The sequence below is a fragment of the Temnothorax nylanderi genome, unplaced genomic scaffold (assembly GCF_030848795.1).
Source record: "Temnothorax nylanderi isolate EJ_2023f unplaced genomic scaffold, tnyl_v1.0 TNYL_tig0268_pilon, whole genome shotgun sequence".
Taxonomy (NCBI): domain Eukaryota; kingdom Metazoa; phylum Arthropoda; class Insecta; order Hymenoptera; family Formicidae; genus Temnothorax; species Temnothorax nylanderi.
This window is the reverse complement of record NW_027249330.1, coordinates 4,212-20,290: the sequence shown is the minus strand read 5'-3', so window position 1 is coordinate 20,290 and position 16,079 is coordinate 4,212. Positions and strand designations below refer to the sequence as shown.

At 43.6% G+C, this 16,079-nt stretch overlaps 1 protein-coding gene across 3 annotated transcripts; it reads right to left on the bottom strand.

Moving 5' to 3' along the window:
• Positions 1-281: 281 nt before the first annotated feature.
• Positions 282-7,471, bottom strand: LOC139780228 (uncharacterized). Of its 3 annotated transcripts, XM_071718763.1 has the most exons (3): positions 1,585-7,471; positions 1,344-1,507; positions 282-1,269 (listed from the first exon to the last, which is right to left on the bottom strand). In XM_071718763.1, the coding sequence occupies exons 1-3, from the start codon at positions 1,669-1,671 to the stop codon at positions 1,266-1,268; spliced, it is 255 nt and encodes an 84-aa protein (XP_071574864.1). In that variant the 5' UTR covers positions 1,672-7,471; the 3' UTR covers positions 282-1,265. The 3 variants fall into 3 exon arrangements, with proteins under 3 accessions (XP_071574864.1, XP_071574862.1, XP_071574863.1); XM_071718761.1 differs by having other exon boundaries at positions 294-1,269; positions 1,344-7,471; XM_071718762.1 differs by having other exon boundaries at positions 294-1,507.
• Positions 7,472-16,079: the final 8,608 nt, after the last annotated feature.

The window sequence follows — 16,079 nt, the reverse complement described above, 5'->3', positions numbered from 1 at the left end:
GATCGATTAAATCTTCTACCGGACCGTAATCTAAACCCACACAGCACAGGGAGAATCTGAGAACGATCTGAGATTATCGCAAAAGTATATTGCGATAATCTCAGAACAATCGCATACGTACTGCGATATACGAAGTACTTTCTACGAACGTTCGAATGTCCGGGGTAGCTTCTCCCATAGAATTTCGCAGCGAATGTTCCCATAGAATTTCGCAGCGAATGTCTACAGTTTCATGAAATGATGAAAACGGGAAGGTTTCAGTACATGCGCAGCCAGGCGCACGCGCTCGCATATAGATTAGGTTTAGGTTAATAATTTTGTAATTTTACTTTATTAAATTGATGTTTTTATTTATTAGTATTTAGTAGGTAAACTATGTTAGTTCTAAATTACTCTGTGTGCGTGCATGCGCGCGTGTGTGTGTGTGTGTGTGTGATAATCGACAGGATCTCGTTATCGTGAACCGTTTTCGGGGCGCCGCGGGGGTATCGGGTTACACACGGGTATCGGATTTCGCGGGGGTACCGCGTTTTTGCCGCGCCGCGGGAGAGGGGGTCCGCGTTTTCGCCGCGCCGCGAGGTCCGCGTGCAACGACCGCGTTGGTCCGCGCGACGTCTTCTCGTTCGCGTTATCTCCCCCTCGTAGATGTTCTTTCGCGCCCCCGTCCCCCATTCTCGCGCGTCTTCACGGTCGCGGTCTCTCTCTCTCCATCGCTCGCGGTCTCTCTCTCGTTCCCGTTCGCGCGCGTCTTCTCGCTCCCGTCACCCATTATAGTTAGATCATTTTTATATTATTTTAAGTGATTTATTTATTGGAAATAAGAGGAAGAATATTTAATAATTTATACGAGACAGATGAGAAAACGTTTAATGATCGCGCGACGAGTGCGGCACGCACATTCTTATCGAGAGTTACCGCTCTGTAATTCTAAACCGCTGACGGTGGACAAGGGAACGGTAGACAGAAGGAAAGATAATTTTAGATACAGTGATATGCATTTTAATATACATTTATTTCTCAAAGTATTCCTATCAAAGCATACAATAATAGCACTAAAATAAAATTTTATAACATTTATGTACGTCTTTCTTCATTATAGTAACTATCAAAGAAACTTGCAAAAATTATAGTTTTATCGAACGCAAAATCATTAGCTGTAACAAATAATAAGTCAACGTTACTATTATGACTTTACAACTATCATGATTACATATAAAGTACATTTATCATGCAAATTTCTGAAGATATTTTGCGGCAAATTTTCTTCACCTGAAACACATAAATGCAATAACACGATTAAGATAAGGATTCAATATTTTTTATTAAAAAAGCGATTGTCTTACCAGTATTCCTCCTCCTCCTCCTCTATATCCTCCCCGAAGAGTCTTCGCAACGAGTACGAATCGAATTGATAGTCCTGCAGTTCTCTGTTTATACGTCTCTCCTCTCGCATCCACCGCCAGTAATCAATATTAATAAATCCTGGGATATGATAGTCCATACGCAGCTTTAAGATAAACATTAAAAATATTACTTTTTCTTAAAACATGCGCACGCACGCACAAAGGAAAAAATTATACCCACGCAATCTCGGGGGATGCGGATCCGCACCCACAAGTCCTCCATCTGCACCTCGATCCTTAAAATGCGCCGCACCCATCGCGGCCACATCCACTAAACAAAAAAGAAAAAACATTAAAAACTCTATAATGTATGTCACTACACTTTTGTCGCACTTCGTACCAAGATGTTCCTTGGAAAAAATATTTCAATGTACTCCATTGTCACACACGCACTCAATCAAAAATTCACGCGGAATCTGATAGCTGTCGATCGTCGCTAAAGATGTTCGTTATACTGACCGCGCTCTAGCCCGAGCTCAATTTATAGGGCATTGAAAAATGAAGAGAGAGGGTTGTACGTGATTTATCTGTGACATATTATATTATCAAAACTAGCTATCATGAAAAATAATCTTCTACTTACCTTTGCATCATGCAGTCGCAGGTGGATACTCTGAACCGCTATCGAATAAGATGAGAAGCGAGGATGCGCGTGATTTATCTGCGGCGTATTATGTTATGCAAAAATAATCCTCGCGAGAAAAAAGACAGCTATCAAGGTTAATAAAACAAGCTTCACTAAAATAGTTAAAAATACTGCAGGCTATGTCTTTCACAAATGACATGTGCACACAGGACACAGATTACATGGCATAATTAGATATAATGGATCTCCACATGATGAACAGAAGAGACCGTCCATGAGTACATAAAGACGGGTGTCATGTTTTCGCTCAGCGTACAACATTGAGAACAGTCCGCTTATTCTCACCATACATGATACACAAAACTTTGCGTGCCCGGAAGTGAAATAAAAGTATGTGCAACACATCTTTTTCAAAGGATTCAACGTATTCACTTCAGCTTGGTTTAAAACTCTGAAAATTTCTTCCGTATCAGACCTTTCGCTGTCATAACATGAATCGTCTGACAATATTGCATCATCATCATCCATTTCTTCCTCTTCATTCACTTCAACGTCCATTTCTTCTTTTTCTTGTTCATTCACTTCAACTTCCATTCTTTCTTCTCCTTCAAACTGCAATTCTTCGAAATCCATTTTATATACACTCTGTTCCACTCACGCGCTAAAATATAAACTTTGGAAAATATCCGAAGGTTCTTTTCCAATTAAATTCGGTGTTGAGAAACTCCCGGTTCGATCGGAGATCGGCGATTCCCAATTGGCGACGGATCAAATATCGCGCTACGTCGACGTCCGACAAGTACAATCTGCTACAATTTCTCATCCGCGGTTCGCTGATTTTCACTATTTTGAATTTACTATTGAGCACCGGTTTGCACAATTTTATGTACTCGTCGCTCATGTTATGTGTTGTACTCGCGACTTTCGGTCCACGACTACTGAGCGTACCCTCAAATTCATCCTTCTATATCTCACTATTGTCACATCGTTTGTTTAACATATCTAATTTCACAATGATCTCAGCATCCGTACGGATGCGCCTTGCGAAAAATCTACGATGTACAGTTTTGCACGTGTGCAATGAAGTCACCGCGAGACACGTATGTTCATGAAAACGATATCGCAACATTAACTTTCAATGGTTTAATCTGTATAACTGCTATTGAACCGCTATCAAACTTCTTTAAAACATCTTTAAAAACAACTTTAAAAACAGCTATCAAACAACTTTAAAAACAGCTAAAAAACAACTAAAAACAACTAAAAACATCTTTAGAAACAACTAAAAACAACAAAAAACATCTTTAAAAACAACTAAAAACAACTATTAAACAACTAAAAACAACTAAAACAGCTTTAAAAACATCTATCAAACAGCTATCAAACAACTAAAAACATCTTTAGAAACAACTAAAAACAACTAAAAACAACAAAAAACATCTTTAAAACAACTAAAAACAACTATCAAACAACTAAAAACAGCTAAAAACAACTAAAAACAACTAAAAACATCTTTAGAAACAACTAAAACAACTAAAAACAACTAAAAACAACAAAAAACATCTTTAAAAACAACTAAAAACAACTAAAAACAACAAAAAACATCTTTAGAAACAACTAAAAACAACTAAAAACAACAAAAAACATCTTTAAAAACAACTAAAAACAACTATCAAACAACTAAAAACAGCTTTTGAACAGCTAAAACAGCTTTTGAATAGCTTTTAAACAACTAAAACATCTATATTATATTACAAACTATGTGGGAAAAGGAAATAAAACATTTTATATATACATATATAGTTTATTTTAAAAAAAAATCATAATTTTTTCTGGTGTCGCGACCACCAGTTACATATTTTTAATACATTTTGTAATGCGCAATTCTTAACATGTTTTTCACATCTTATAGTATTAGTAACATCTAGATTATTTAAAGATTCGATATCTTCGTAATCGGCATCCAAAGTCTCAATGTTTAGATTTTTTCTAGCTTTATTCTCAAGTAAATCCACCAGCCATTCTCGTTTCTGGCATCCCTTGACGTACACAAGAGTCGACGTCTCGTTACCCTCTCCAAGCACGGCCGATGTAATTAAATGTTTCGCCATGCTGTATGGCACGTTTCCATCCTCCCATCGTAGTCCATGGTGATTTGCAATCAACCAAGAAGCGCATGATTTGTCGGATTTCGTGAGGAGACTCCATGGCATGGGACATGTAAAAATGTAATGTGCCAAAACGGTCCCGTTTCTCAGAACCGCCACCTCCTTTACGACAAATTTCATCCCGACGGTGAAGCCTTGCAGATCGACAAACGTTGGTACGATCATGACGAAACGACGGAGCAATCTGTATCTTATCGCGGTACATCAGTGCTTCTTATATCGCAATACCCGCTGATATTGCAATTTACATGATTTTGCGCACTACGTTCGACAATGGACAGTATTCGATTACACGATCATGCAAGATGAGGCAATAGGCGGTAGTATTTGCCGGTACATTCTCTTTGCAGTCAAATTCTATTCGCACATCCACGGTGGCGCTCTTGACAGATTCGTTTTGTCGCGAGCAATCGATGACCACAAAAGGTCCTTCCATCAGGAATGTATACAAGCTGCAAAGCGTATCACTGGAATCGTATCCGTAATAAGCTTTACGAAAACGCGCATACATATCGAAAAGGACGGCGTATCGATTTTTGCCAAAATCCAGATTCAAGTCGTCGTACGGATAAAATTCAGAGTTTAGATAAAGTTTCACGTTGGTCAAGTTACAGTCATCGAATACGCTAACATTTTGAGACATGATATTCTTGCGCCCGGTCTGCAGCGCAAAGATAACGTATCGCGGCTTCTCCAGCTGAGTCGCCGTTTTGACGGCCCACGAATGCTTGGTCGTGCTCTGCAACATGGGGTACTCGTACAGATCCCACGAACGGAAACTAACACTAAGATATCGCCCGCTTTCCAAGGCCCGTAGCATGGATAGCTTATTGATCTCGTTTAATGTGACGTGAGGCATTCGCCACTGTACTTTAAACAATTCAATTTCCGGCTCCGTCGCCGGATTTCCCACAATGCAATTGTTATCGCTGCGCGCTCGTATCAAAATTAATTCGTGACGAGCGTTAACAACCACGCGTTTGTAATCCTCGCAAAAGCCCAGCAACCTCTTGAGCGGTACGCAAAAGTTGAAGTATCCTTCCGGTATGCTCGATGAAACGTCCCATCCAGCATTCCGCATGAGTTGAGAATCATTATACGATAGCGATACATAGTTCTTGATGGTACTGGTTATTCCAACGTTTCTGTTGCGATCAATCTCCACACCGTTGAGCTCGTATCGAATCTCATCGAACATGAACGCTGCACAATTATTCGCAAGCGTTGCCTGAGACTCGTCATCCCTTTTCTTTATCGTCAATCTTCCTTCAACGTAGAGAAAGCTCTCGCACGGCAACGTGTATAAATCCTGTTGTTGTATGGGTATTCTTATCTCATCGTTATGTCCAAACGTTGTGTTGGCATACGGATTGTACGTGTGTGTCTCAATCTTGACGACGCTGTCGTCAAAGATCGGTTCACCTCCAATGTTTAAGATATTAGCCATTTCGTACGACGAAACCCAATGATTTCAGAAATTCAACGTTCGACGCAGTGAGTTTCTTCTTTGGCGATCGGATTGTCTCTCTAATTTTGTTTCTCGTCTGTTGCACCTGCTCAGCTTCGTTCAGTACGAGCATCTCACGTTATCGCTGTCGTCTTCGTACATGCAGTCTAACGGTGATCTCCTCTCCACGAAAATCAATCAATCGGCCGTCCTGATCCACGACGCGAAGCGTCAAATCCGAAATGCTCCGTACGATGATCGGAAGGTAAATGATCTGTGCCGGCGTTTCCGATATCTTATATCCTGGAGGCACACTCGGTGAAAACTCGTGTATCGTGTGCACGTACTTGTCGTTGCTGTACGCACCCGCGGTCACGTTACACTCTATGCGAATGATGTTTACGTTGATGATATTTATCGGAACATCCGATTCGTGCCATTGTCGCGACTCCAGCACGCGATTCGCTGAAAATCCCAGCAGCGATCCAATGTTGTTCGGTTTGGTGAAATTTATCCGATAAGCGCACTTGATCTCGCTCTTCATCGTATTGTTATTAGCCCGAATAATCAATGGGTGCGATTCATCTTCATTTATCGAGACATTGGATTGATCCCATAAAAGAGCGCGTTTCAGATACATGTCTATATCACGCAGTTCGTACGATCCTTCGGGAATGGTAATCTCCTTGTCGTCGTCATAGTAGAATTTATTGTTCGACGAATTTACATTCGGTATCGTGTGATAGGTTTCAAAATCTGTCAGACCGAGCTCGTAATCGCCATCGCTCAAATCCACGGCGGGAAAGTAGCTTACCGCGAGGATGCTGCTCTTGCCGGTGAGCGTAAATGTCAGTGACATGTTTGAATGAATACTGAGATTAAACAGCGTAACGCCGGTCTTTAAATTGATTGTCAGCCGACTGTAGAAAACGCAGACACAGTTGTCCACAATTGCTCTGATCGTATCGCTGATATGGCGTGCGATTGTACTCTATTACATTGTTCTTTAGATACTGCGCCAATTCTCTCGGTGGTCGAAGATTGCCAAAACTGTCGAAATATATGGCACGATCTCCCCTCTTCGCGTACGCCACCCAGTGAGTACCCGGTCCCTCAGTATTATCCAAATTCACGATACCGCTTTCGTTTCGACGTACACCGCCGATCGGTAACGAGTCGCGCATGAAAATACCTCGAAAATATGGAATGCGCATACGCTTTGCCAATTGTTGCAGTTGTACGTTGGTAGTTACACCCTTGGGGATTTTTAGCGTCTCTTCGACGTTTTTTTTTTTCTCGAGACTCCCCGTCCGCGTTTGTACGGAGCGAGATAAAGTCCGTGACCTTCCATGGCGCGATTGTGACGTTGCATCTCTTCCAGCTGACGTCGCGCGGCTTTGTTATCGTTCACGGCCTTTGCGACTCCCGCCGCTCCGCCGACCAACGAACCGAGAACCCCTAATAACGGCAGGATTGGTAGAATACCACCGCGTTTCGCTATCGGAAGTATTCGCTTGTTCTTCTTCTTTTTCTTCGTTTTCAAACCCATACCGAGTTTCGTTTTAGCCTTCATGGCCGCCCAGACGGCTGTAGCTGCAGCTCTCTCTCCGAGAGTCGAATCGTTCGCGGTGACACGTTTTCGCGCTTTCGCGGCAAGTATATTGTCTGCCACGTGTCGTTCTGCGAGATCGCTGCTACGCGAGTAGGCTATGTCGTGCTCGCGACACGCTGCGTCCAATGGATTAATACCCTGATCACCTCTTGCCAATCGTGTTTCTAAATGAGTTCCCGGACCGCAAAATTGATAGCCGGGAATGTGTAATTCGATCGGAAGCGCGTTTATCGCGCGATTCAACAGACCTCGACCTATCTTCGGCGGCATTCGCCACAGTTTTTATCAACGGCGGCGGACCGTCGATGTGCGTTTGCTGACACGACAAATTATAATGTATTAAACAGCGACGGTATTGCTGAACCTCCGAATCTGCCTTGATATGTTCGGGAAGCTTATCCCACAAATAATCTATATGATTATAAAACTGCCGTAGTAGAATGACCTTTGGTATATACTTTAACTGCTCGGCGGTTAAATCGTAAATATCGCTGTTATCCGACACGAGCAAAAACATTTTAAAGACTGAGCATCTCAGCTCTACGCGCCTCTATAAATAGGCCAGCTTTCTCGATACTGTTTTTCATTCGTTGTGGAGGGGAGGTAAAATGCGGTTTGTACGACAATCGCGGACGATCAAAGTGACAAACTTTGACGATAGTTAACGAAAGAGGTACGCAAACATGGAGACATGCTACCGATTTCTATACGTGGTATCATCTGCGGTCCGTCGAATTGCGGCAAGACAAACGTCTTGATAAGCTTGCTGGAAAGTCCGCACGGTGTACGTTTCGAGAACGTGTATGTGTACTCGAAATCGCTGCAACAGTCGAAATACCGATATTTGGAGAATATACTAACACCGATAGAAGAAATTGGCTACTTTACGTTCTCGAATAACAGTGACGTCATTCCACCGAGCGAGGCGCTCCCGAATTCTATTTTTATCTTTGATGACGTGGCATGCGACAAGCAGGATACGATAAGAGAATACTTTGCAATGGGCCGGCACGCCGACGTTGACTCCTTCTATCTTTGTCAGACGTATGCAAAGATACCGAAGCATCTTATACGCGACAACGCGAATTTATTGATTCTGTTTAAACAGGATGGTACCAATCTGAAACACATATTCAACGATCACGTAAACACAGATATGTCATACGATGATTTCAGCAAATTGTGTGATACATGTTGGCAACAAAAGTATGGATTCGTGGTGATAGACAAGGACAGCGCGATTTCGAATGGTCGATACAGAAAAGGATTTAACGACTTTGCGATACCGAAACGCGGTTAGTTGTTGTCGACGCGCCGATTGAACAACGTTATCGCAACATGGACTGCGGCGAGGAGATTAGAGAGCGCGAGAGAATAGCAAATCAAATTGCGAAAACAAGCGATTCGATTCGCAAAAAGTATCACGCCTTAAAAACTGGCAAAATGGAGGAAGATATCGCGTTGGAGAGACACTTTAAGCCCATCATCGAGCCTCTAAGGCAGATTGCCGAAAACACCGTTGGCAAAGAATCTGACGTGTCAAAGATTGAGAATGAAACGGTGTGGGAAGACGAAGAGCCAAAGTTCAAACGAAAACGACCAAACGCCTCGTTTAACGACTCTGTAATGGCTTCAACTCCGGTTACGTTGAAACGATCGATAAATGTGCCATCTAATTTGAGCGAAATAACCAAAATTTTACAACCGCATAAATCGAAACGATCGACAGGTCCATTGAATGAACCACCGATAACCTCTGCGCCTTCCGTGCAACCCACAATACTCGAATCACTCGCAAACGAAGATGTTTTCGAAACCACGGATGACTCACTCGTGACGTCCGTTCGACAGCAGTTGCAAACATCTGAGGGTCGAGAAACGTTGCGAGATCACTTTGGTCTATTGGGCCAAAAGTACGTCGGAGCAGTTCTGAGCGGCGATCAAGAAAGCGGTATAGACACCGTATACGGCGTTTATTTCAGCAACGATGGAATGATGCTCGGTAATAAACGTTTTGACGTGAACAACGCGGACAACATAATTATCGACGGCATACGATACGCTGGCACACGCGGTCTTTACGAGTTGATCTTTAAGAAATTTCCCAATGACGATATCTACACGGTGGACGATATGCAAACATACAAGAGCATTCTGTTGACGACGAGTGCTCATAAGCGCAATTATGATGCTCACGCTCGAATAAATGGCAACAGGGGATACAAGTACACACAAATAATCGCACCGTTGATTTCGGGTAAAAAGCTGGAAAAGGTATACCGCGTGCCACGACATTAAACGGCAACAAGATCGACCATATAATTGCATCGTCAATTTCGGGTAAAAAAGCTGGAAAAGGTATACCGCGTGCCATGACATTAAACGACAACAAGATCGACTATGTTCATTGGGACGATCCCAACGAGCTTGTAGATCGTCTCCGATTGCTCGAAGCTTCGCGCCTAGCGGGTCACACCGGTCACGATAACGAGATCCTGTCGATTATCGAGGAACTTCGCGAGGCTGGACTTATTATAAATTAAACCGCGCGTCGGCGAGTCGTTCAATCAACATCGAAATGCCGATCAACAAGTTTGGTATATCGCTCGGAAGAGGCGGTGCGGAACCGTACTATCAATGGAGCGGATTAATCAGAAATTACGTGCGCGATAACGCTCTTTGCATGGTCGCCACCGACTTTGACGCGAAATCGCGCAAGATTCGACGGATAGCGCCGCCTGTAGATGATGGCGATGCAGCCAATAAACGTTACGTGCAGCAGAGCGTGCAAATTTTGAAGGATCAGCAGGATGAAATTGAGAGAAAGATGGCCACATTCCAGAATAACGCGCAAATTACCCTAAACGAACTTCAAAAGATGATTCAAGATGTAATTGCGAATCATCGCGAATAGATAAGAACGTACATCTGATCTCTGCGTCAGTTGCGCGTCAGCGTCATGGCTAGTAAGAAGCAATCAACTGAGAAACGGAGGCTGGTGGAAGAACTACACGCTCCTGCGAGAAGAAATTTTTCGCGAAGACGCGTCATAGTGCGCGGATACGATGACCTGTGGCAGGCGGATGTGGTCGAGATGCGTCCATACACGCGATTCAACAGAGGCTACTACTACATACTCACCGTTATCGACGTGCTGAGCAAGCACGCATGGGCCGTACCGCTCAAGGCCAAGAGCGGAACCGAGGTTACTACGGCGATAGCGAAAATAATTCGAGACGGCGGAAGATGTCCGAAAAATCTGCAGACTGACAAGGGCAAAGAATTTTACAACGCAAACGTGCAGAAACTCTTGAAGAAACATAATATCAATCACTATTCGACCTATTCCGTAATGAAGGCATCGGTCGTCGAACGATTCAATCGCACGCTCAAGAACGATATGTGGAAAATGTTTACGCTCAACGGAAATTACAAATGGATCGATTCGCTGTCGGGTCTCGTATCGGATTACAACGCGCGAAAGCATCGAACTATCGGCATGCGACCCATCGATGTTACCCCCGCGATCACCGACAAGCTCCTAACAACGGTGTACAGCCACGTAAAGATCGCTGGTCCCGCGCGATTCAGAGTGGGCGACTCGGTACGCGTGAGTAAATTCAAGACAATCTTCGAGAAAGGATACACGCCAAATTGGACCACGGAGGTGTTTAGAATCGTCAAAGTGCAGAAAACTAATCCCGTGACGTATCTATTGGAAGATTCCTGCGGAAAACCCGTCGCCGGCGGCTTCTACGAATACGAGTTACATTGCGTTGCCAATCCCGACGTGTATCTCGTTGAAAAAGTTTTGCGCAAAAGGGGGGATGAGGTTTATGTAAAGTGGTTAGGATTTGATAATTCACACAATTCATGGATACACAAGAATAATGTATTGTAAAAATTTATTACAATATAAAAACATATTATACATACAAATGAGTCATTATTTTCATACATATCTAAATGTATTTACAATTGTATTTTACAAAGGTATTTTATAATGCCCCCATGGCAGCGTCTCGGTAGAACCGGGTATAATGTATCGCTTATCATCGTACGGACTTAGAGCTATTTTCGTTTCGGACACGGTGTATACCTCGTGCTGTTTGGATCTTATGCAGGCTTGCTGTCGCGTCATTTCAATTTCGTCGTGCAGACATCGCGTGTAATCGTCGAACGTTATCGACCTGGCTACGACGTTACTCTTAACACCTTTAGCCTTTTTCGTATCTTTCTTACCGTCGACTCGCAAGGCGTACATCTTTGCTCTAAGCCCGACGAATTCGGTCATTATCGCACCGTATTTTCGTCTTTCATTAAGCCCGGTACTTTTTTATTGGCGAGTGGGATACCGTACGCATTATCGATCGCGTAATCGCTAGTGTCAAATCTAATAATGTGGCGCTTCATGGTGTCATACACATCGTCGCACTCGATGTGATAAATGAGACTGTCCGTATCGGTGTACGTGACTTTACACTTGTCGTGATACAATGGTAACATGTACTCGTGGTGAAATTCGTACAAACATGTCTTGGATATATCGAGGATGCACATACCCACGTAGATTGGTTTGTCGAACTTCACCTCGAGTTTTCGCATTTCTATTGCTACTAAATTCTCCGAAAGACGCTTCGGCTATGAAAATTTGGTTTCGCGATCATTGCCTCCGCGCCGTATCTACCCTCCCAATGAGTCACGAGTCGCACGTCAACGTGATTGCGCACATTCTCCATGGTTTTGCCAAACACAGCATTGTTCATCAATTTGTATAAATTTTTCTCGAAATCATTCTTGGCCAATGTTCTAAATTTCGTATTAAGTTCTATATAATCGCGAAGCCATGGAGATTGCGCGAATTTCAATATGCGGTGAATCTTTGATATACGGAGACCATGACGAGTGCACTGCTGCAGGTTGCGATAATGTATGACGTAACGTTTCTTATCGTATAATGTTGCGAGGAGCTTGTCCTGCCGCTTACCGGGTGGTTTATCGCGCGTCGGACAGAACGGTAGGTCAGTGTGCGCGTCGTGAAGATGTTGCGGATATTCCAAGTCGACTTCGAGAATGTAGCCTATCGTGGAATCCAACGCGACATCCATAACATTAAAATCGGTCACGTCGTCAACCCATTGAAATCTGCGTATGGCAATGGTTGACACATTGCCCAGCCGTATAAGTTGTTTACGTCGAAATACATCAGATATGACGACGGTTTCGATGGATCGTACGACTGCATGTACTTGTTGTTGGCCAGCGCGTATCTGTTTGAACATTGACTCAAACCGCCGCGTATACCGCGTTCGATAAACATGACCATGTCAATGTCGGTGAGCAATTCGAAATTGATACGCGTATGCTTCAACATAGCATCCCACGTAAAACCTGGTAGAGTATAATAATACGCGGGATCGAGTCCATAACTCGCGACGCAGCTATCGCGAAAATTTTCAAAGATATCGGCCAACAGCAAGACATCGGTTTTGAGATATAAATCGCTGTAGTCACCGAGCGTTCGAATGGTGAACCGCTGCCAGACGTTGACGGCGTGTGCGTAATCGCTCTCGGATACGGTGTCACCTGTCAATGAACTATAAAACGAGTCGCGCGGTGGTAAACACGAGTCCTCCAACTTTTCGACGCAGTCAATGTACTCGTACGGAAATACGCCTTTTCGTGTCAGCAAATCAAAATTTTCTGCGGATATTTTACAAAATTCGCGTTGCAATATTCGCAGTTTATCCTTGCTGAGATATGATGCCAATTTGTCGAGACTAGCGGTGAGAAACTTGTACGAATCGATAAATCGCAATTTGACGCAAGTTTTCTTATCTTTATCTTCGGTGCTTTTAACGTTTTTCGTAACGAAATATATTTCTCTTTTGTAATTGGGAGCAAGTCTACATGTCCTTCGTACGCTGTTGCTATTTCCGTTATAATAAAATGCGCGTCATAGCCCGATAAATTATGAAAAACTATGGGAATGCAATGCGAATCTTTATAGTTTAGATTACAGTTTGAGTGCGCGGGACCTCTGTACTGACCGGTCAGATGACAATGATCGCGTACTCGCACGTCGTCTGGCTCGAACGGTTTTTCGCACACGTGACAGTGCGTTGCGCTGTTAAACTTTTCCCACTCGTCTCGCGTGAAATCCGCCATGGGTACATTAGTGGACAAGATTGTCTTTACGTCGTGAGCTAAACGTCTTAGCTCCTCGGCGAACCACGCGACGCACTCCTTATCGCGACGAAACCGATACATTGATAGCGAGTCGTCGTACGAGCAGCGCACGTAGTATCCTATGCTAAATACGCGATGATGTTGATACGTGTACCTGGACGTTTCCGGATCCGCTTCCATCTTCTCCAGGGTACATTCAAGGTCGGCGTATACTATAAACGGAACTCGTTCCTTCCTGCCGTGATTCTTGAAAGCCAACCACTTGTCGTTATCGCTCGGTAACTTGATCGCGCAGTCGTCATCTCCCGACAGTCGACGGTGTGGGCTTCCAATTTCTCGCTCGTGTAGAAATAGTGCAGACATCTGTAAATAATGAAATTTTTTTTATATATCTTTCACGTAAAATTATTTTTATTATTTATTAGAATGTATACTCACCGATCGCAAAAGTATTTTTTGTTCCTATTCTTGCTCAATTGCGAGCTCACGAGGGCGGGATAGGTTCTTGATCCACGCAAAATGTCCCACGTTGTCGTCGTGCACGTACAGCATATTTACATGCCTGTCCATCTTTCGACCAGTAACCCGTATTGGCAAGATCGCAAGTTCCTTGTTTTTTTTTCTCGATACCGTACACATTGATGGAGATTTCGTTGTGATCTTCAAACCGTTTAATTTGATCCAACGTCATTGGAAATTTAATGTTTGTAAGATTTAGTACCGACGTGTAATGAGGATACGACGATTGCAGATCTGCATTTATTTGGGCTGGATGCAGAGCCGCCATCACTGACCATGCGAAACATGCATTGTCCATTGATCGCACGTTTATCACCGCTCTCTTCAATTTAATTTCTCGCGGTATTTCCACAAGACACCCCGCGTGCAATGGATTATATTTGTTCACATTTACAGTCAAAGTAAGTATACGCGACAACGCCCATCCGCTATCGCGTTCCTGGAATTCCTCCAGCTTTGCTTGGGTAGGCTCGATGACGTGTCGCTTGTACCACTCACACAAATCGGACTCACGGAAGAGTTCATAGTTTCTCGTAGCGATACTTTTATTCGCGCGTTTGTCGCCCGCAACAAATTCACCATTAAACATTGTGTTTATTTTTACATTTTCATGTCGTGCATGACGATTCGCACATGAATGAGTACAATGTCTCTCGCATCTTTGAGAAATTGATGAGGGTCGATGTGTTTGGAATTTATTACCACACCGGTCAGTATACGACTTTCAAAAGCCGTATCTATCTCACGCCATCTAAGTCCTGTCTCACTCGCACTGTATCCTGCACCCACATGCACGAAACGTTGACGTACCGAATCTTTCAGACCTTCGAGTCGTGCGATACAAGCGACCAACGACTGTTTAAGACCGATCGATAATCGCGGCCGTTTAATTCGACTTTGTTCTTCCAACGATTCGATAAACTCGTCGCATCGTTGCTCCCACGCGGCAAAGTCTTCCCTCGAATTTAAAAGGGTGGTTTGCTCCAAACACTCTTGCTCCATGTTCCTCTTTCTACCACAATTTGTTGCACTCGCGACTTCCAGTCCTCGGCCACTGAGCGTATCCCCCAGATTCGTCAATTATATCCTACTAATAATGCAACGTTTGCTTTTTTATCATATCTAATTTCATCTCAGCATCCGTACGGATGCGCCTTTCGAAAAAAAAACTGCAAAATTTGCAGTTTTACACGTGTTCGATGAAATCATCGCGAGACTTCTTGACGAATCCGTCTATAATTTAAACGAGGAAGACACTCGTATGTCTTCTTATACGCGGAAATAATTTAATTGTAAGATGATTTTGTAAAGGGTTGGCTTCCCTAAAATGTCTTTCAACCCCATCAGAGGAATAAAGTGCATAGTAATCTAACCTATTTGTATGAATTCTTGTCGACACAAAATTCATGCCACATGACAAATAAATAAGTTTATAATATGGTAAAAAGTTTAAACGATTTTTCTTTTTCATTTACCATTCATCCCATTCCCTGTCATTAGAATTAAGCTGTCTTCGTTTATCGCTTACTTAAATGTAATATTAAAAATAAATATCGCGAAGATCCAAACGATTAAATAGCGTGAGCGAGAACGCGAACGGGAGCCGCGAGCGAGAAGACGCGCGCGAACGGGAACGAGAGAGAGACCGCGAGCGAGGGAGAGAGAGAGACCGCGCGAACGAGAAGACGTGCGCGAACGGGAACGAGAGAGAGACCGCGAGCGATGGAGAGAGAGAGACCGCGACCGTGAAGACGCGCGAGAATGGGGGACGGGGGCGCGAAAGAACATCTACGAGGGGAGATAACGCGAACGAGAAGACGTCGCGCGGACCAACGCGGTCGTTGCACGCGGACCTCGCGGCGCGGCGAAAACGCGGACCCCCTCTCCCGCGGCGCGGCAAAAACGCGGTACCCCCGCGAAATCCGATACCGTGTGTAACCCGATACCCCCGCGGCGCCCCGAAAACGGTTCACGATAACGAGATCCTGTCGATTATCACACACACACCACACACACGCGCGCATGCACGCACACAGAGTAATTTAGAACTAACATAGTTTACCTACTGTATTTATTATAATATAAATTAATGTTTTCATTAATAATATGTGGTAAATAATTAATAATATGTGTAATACATAAATTAATAGTGTAA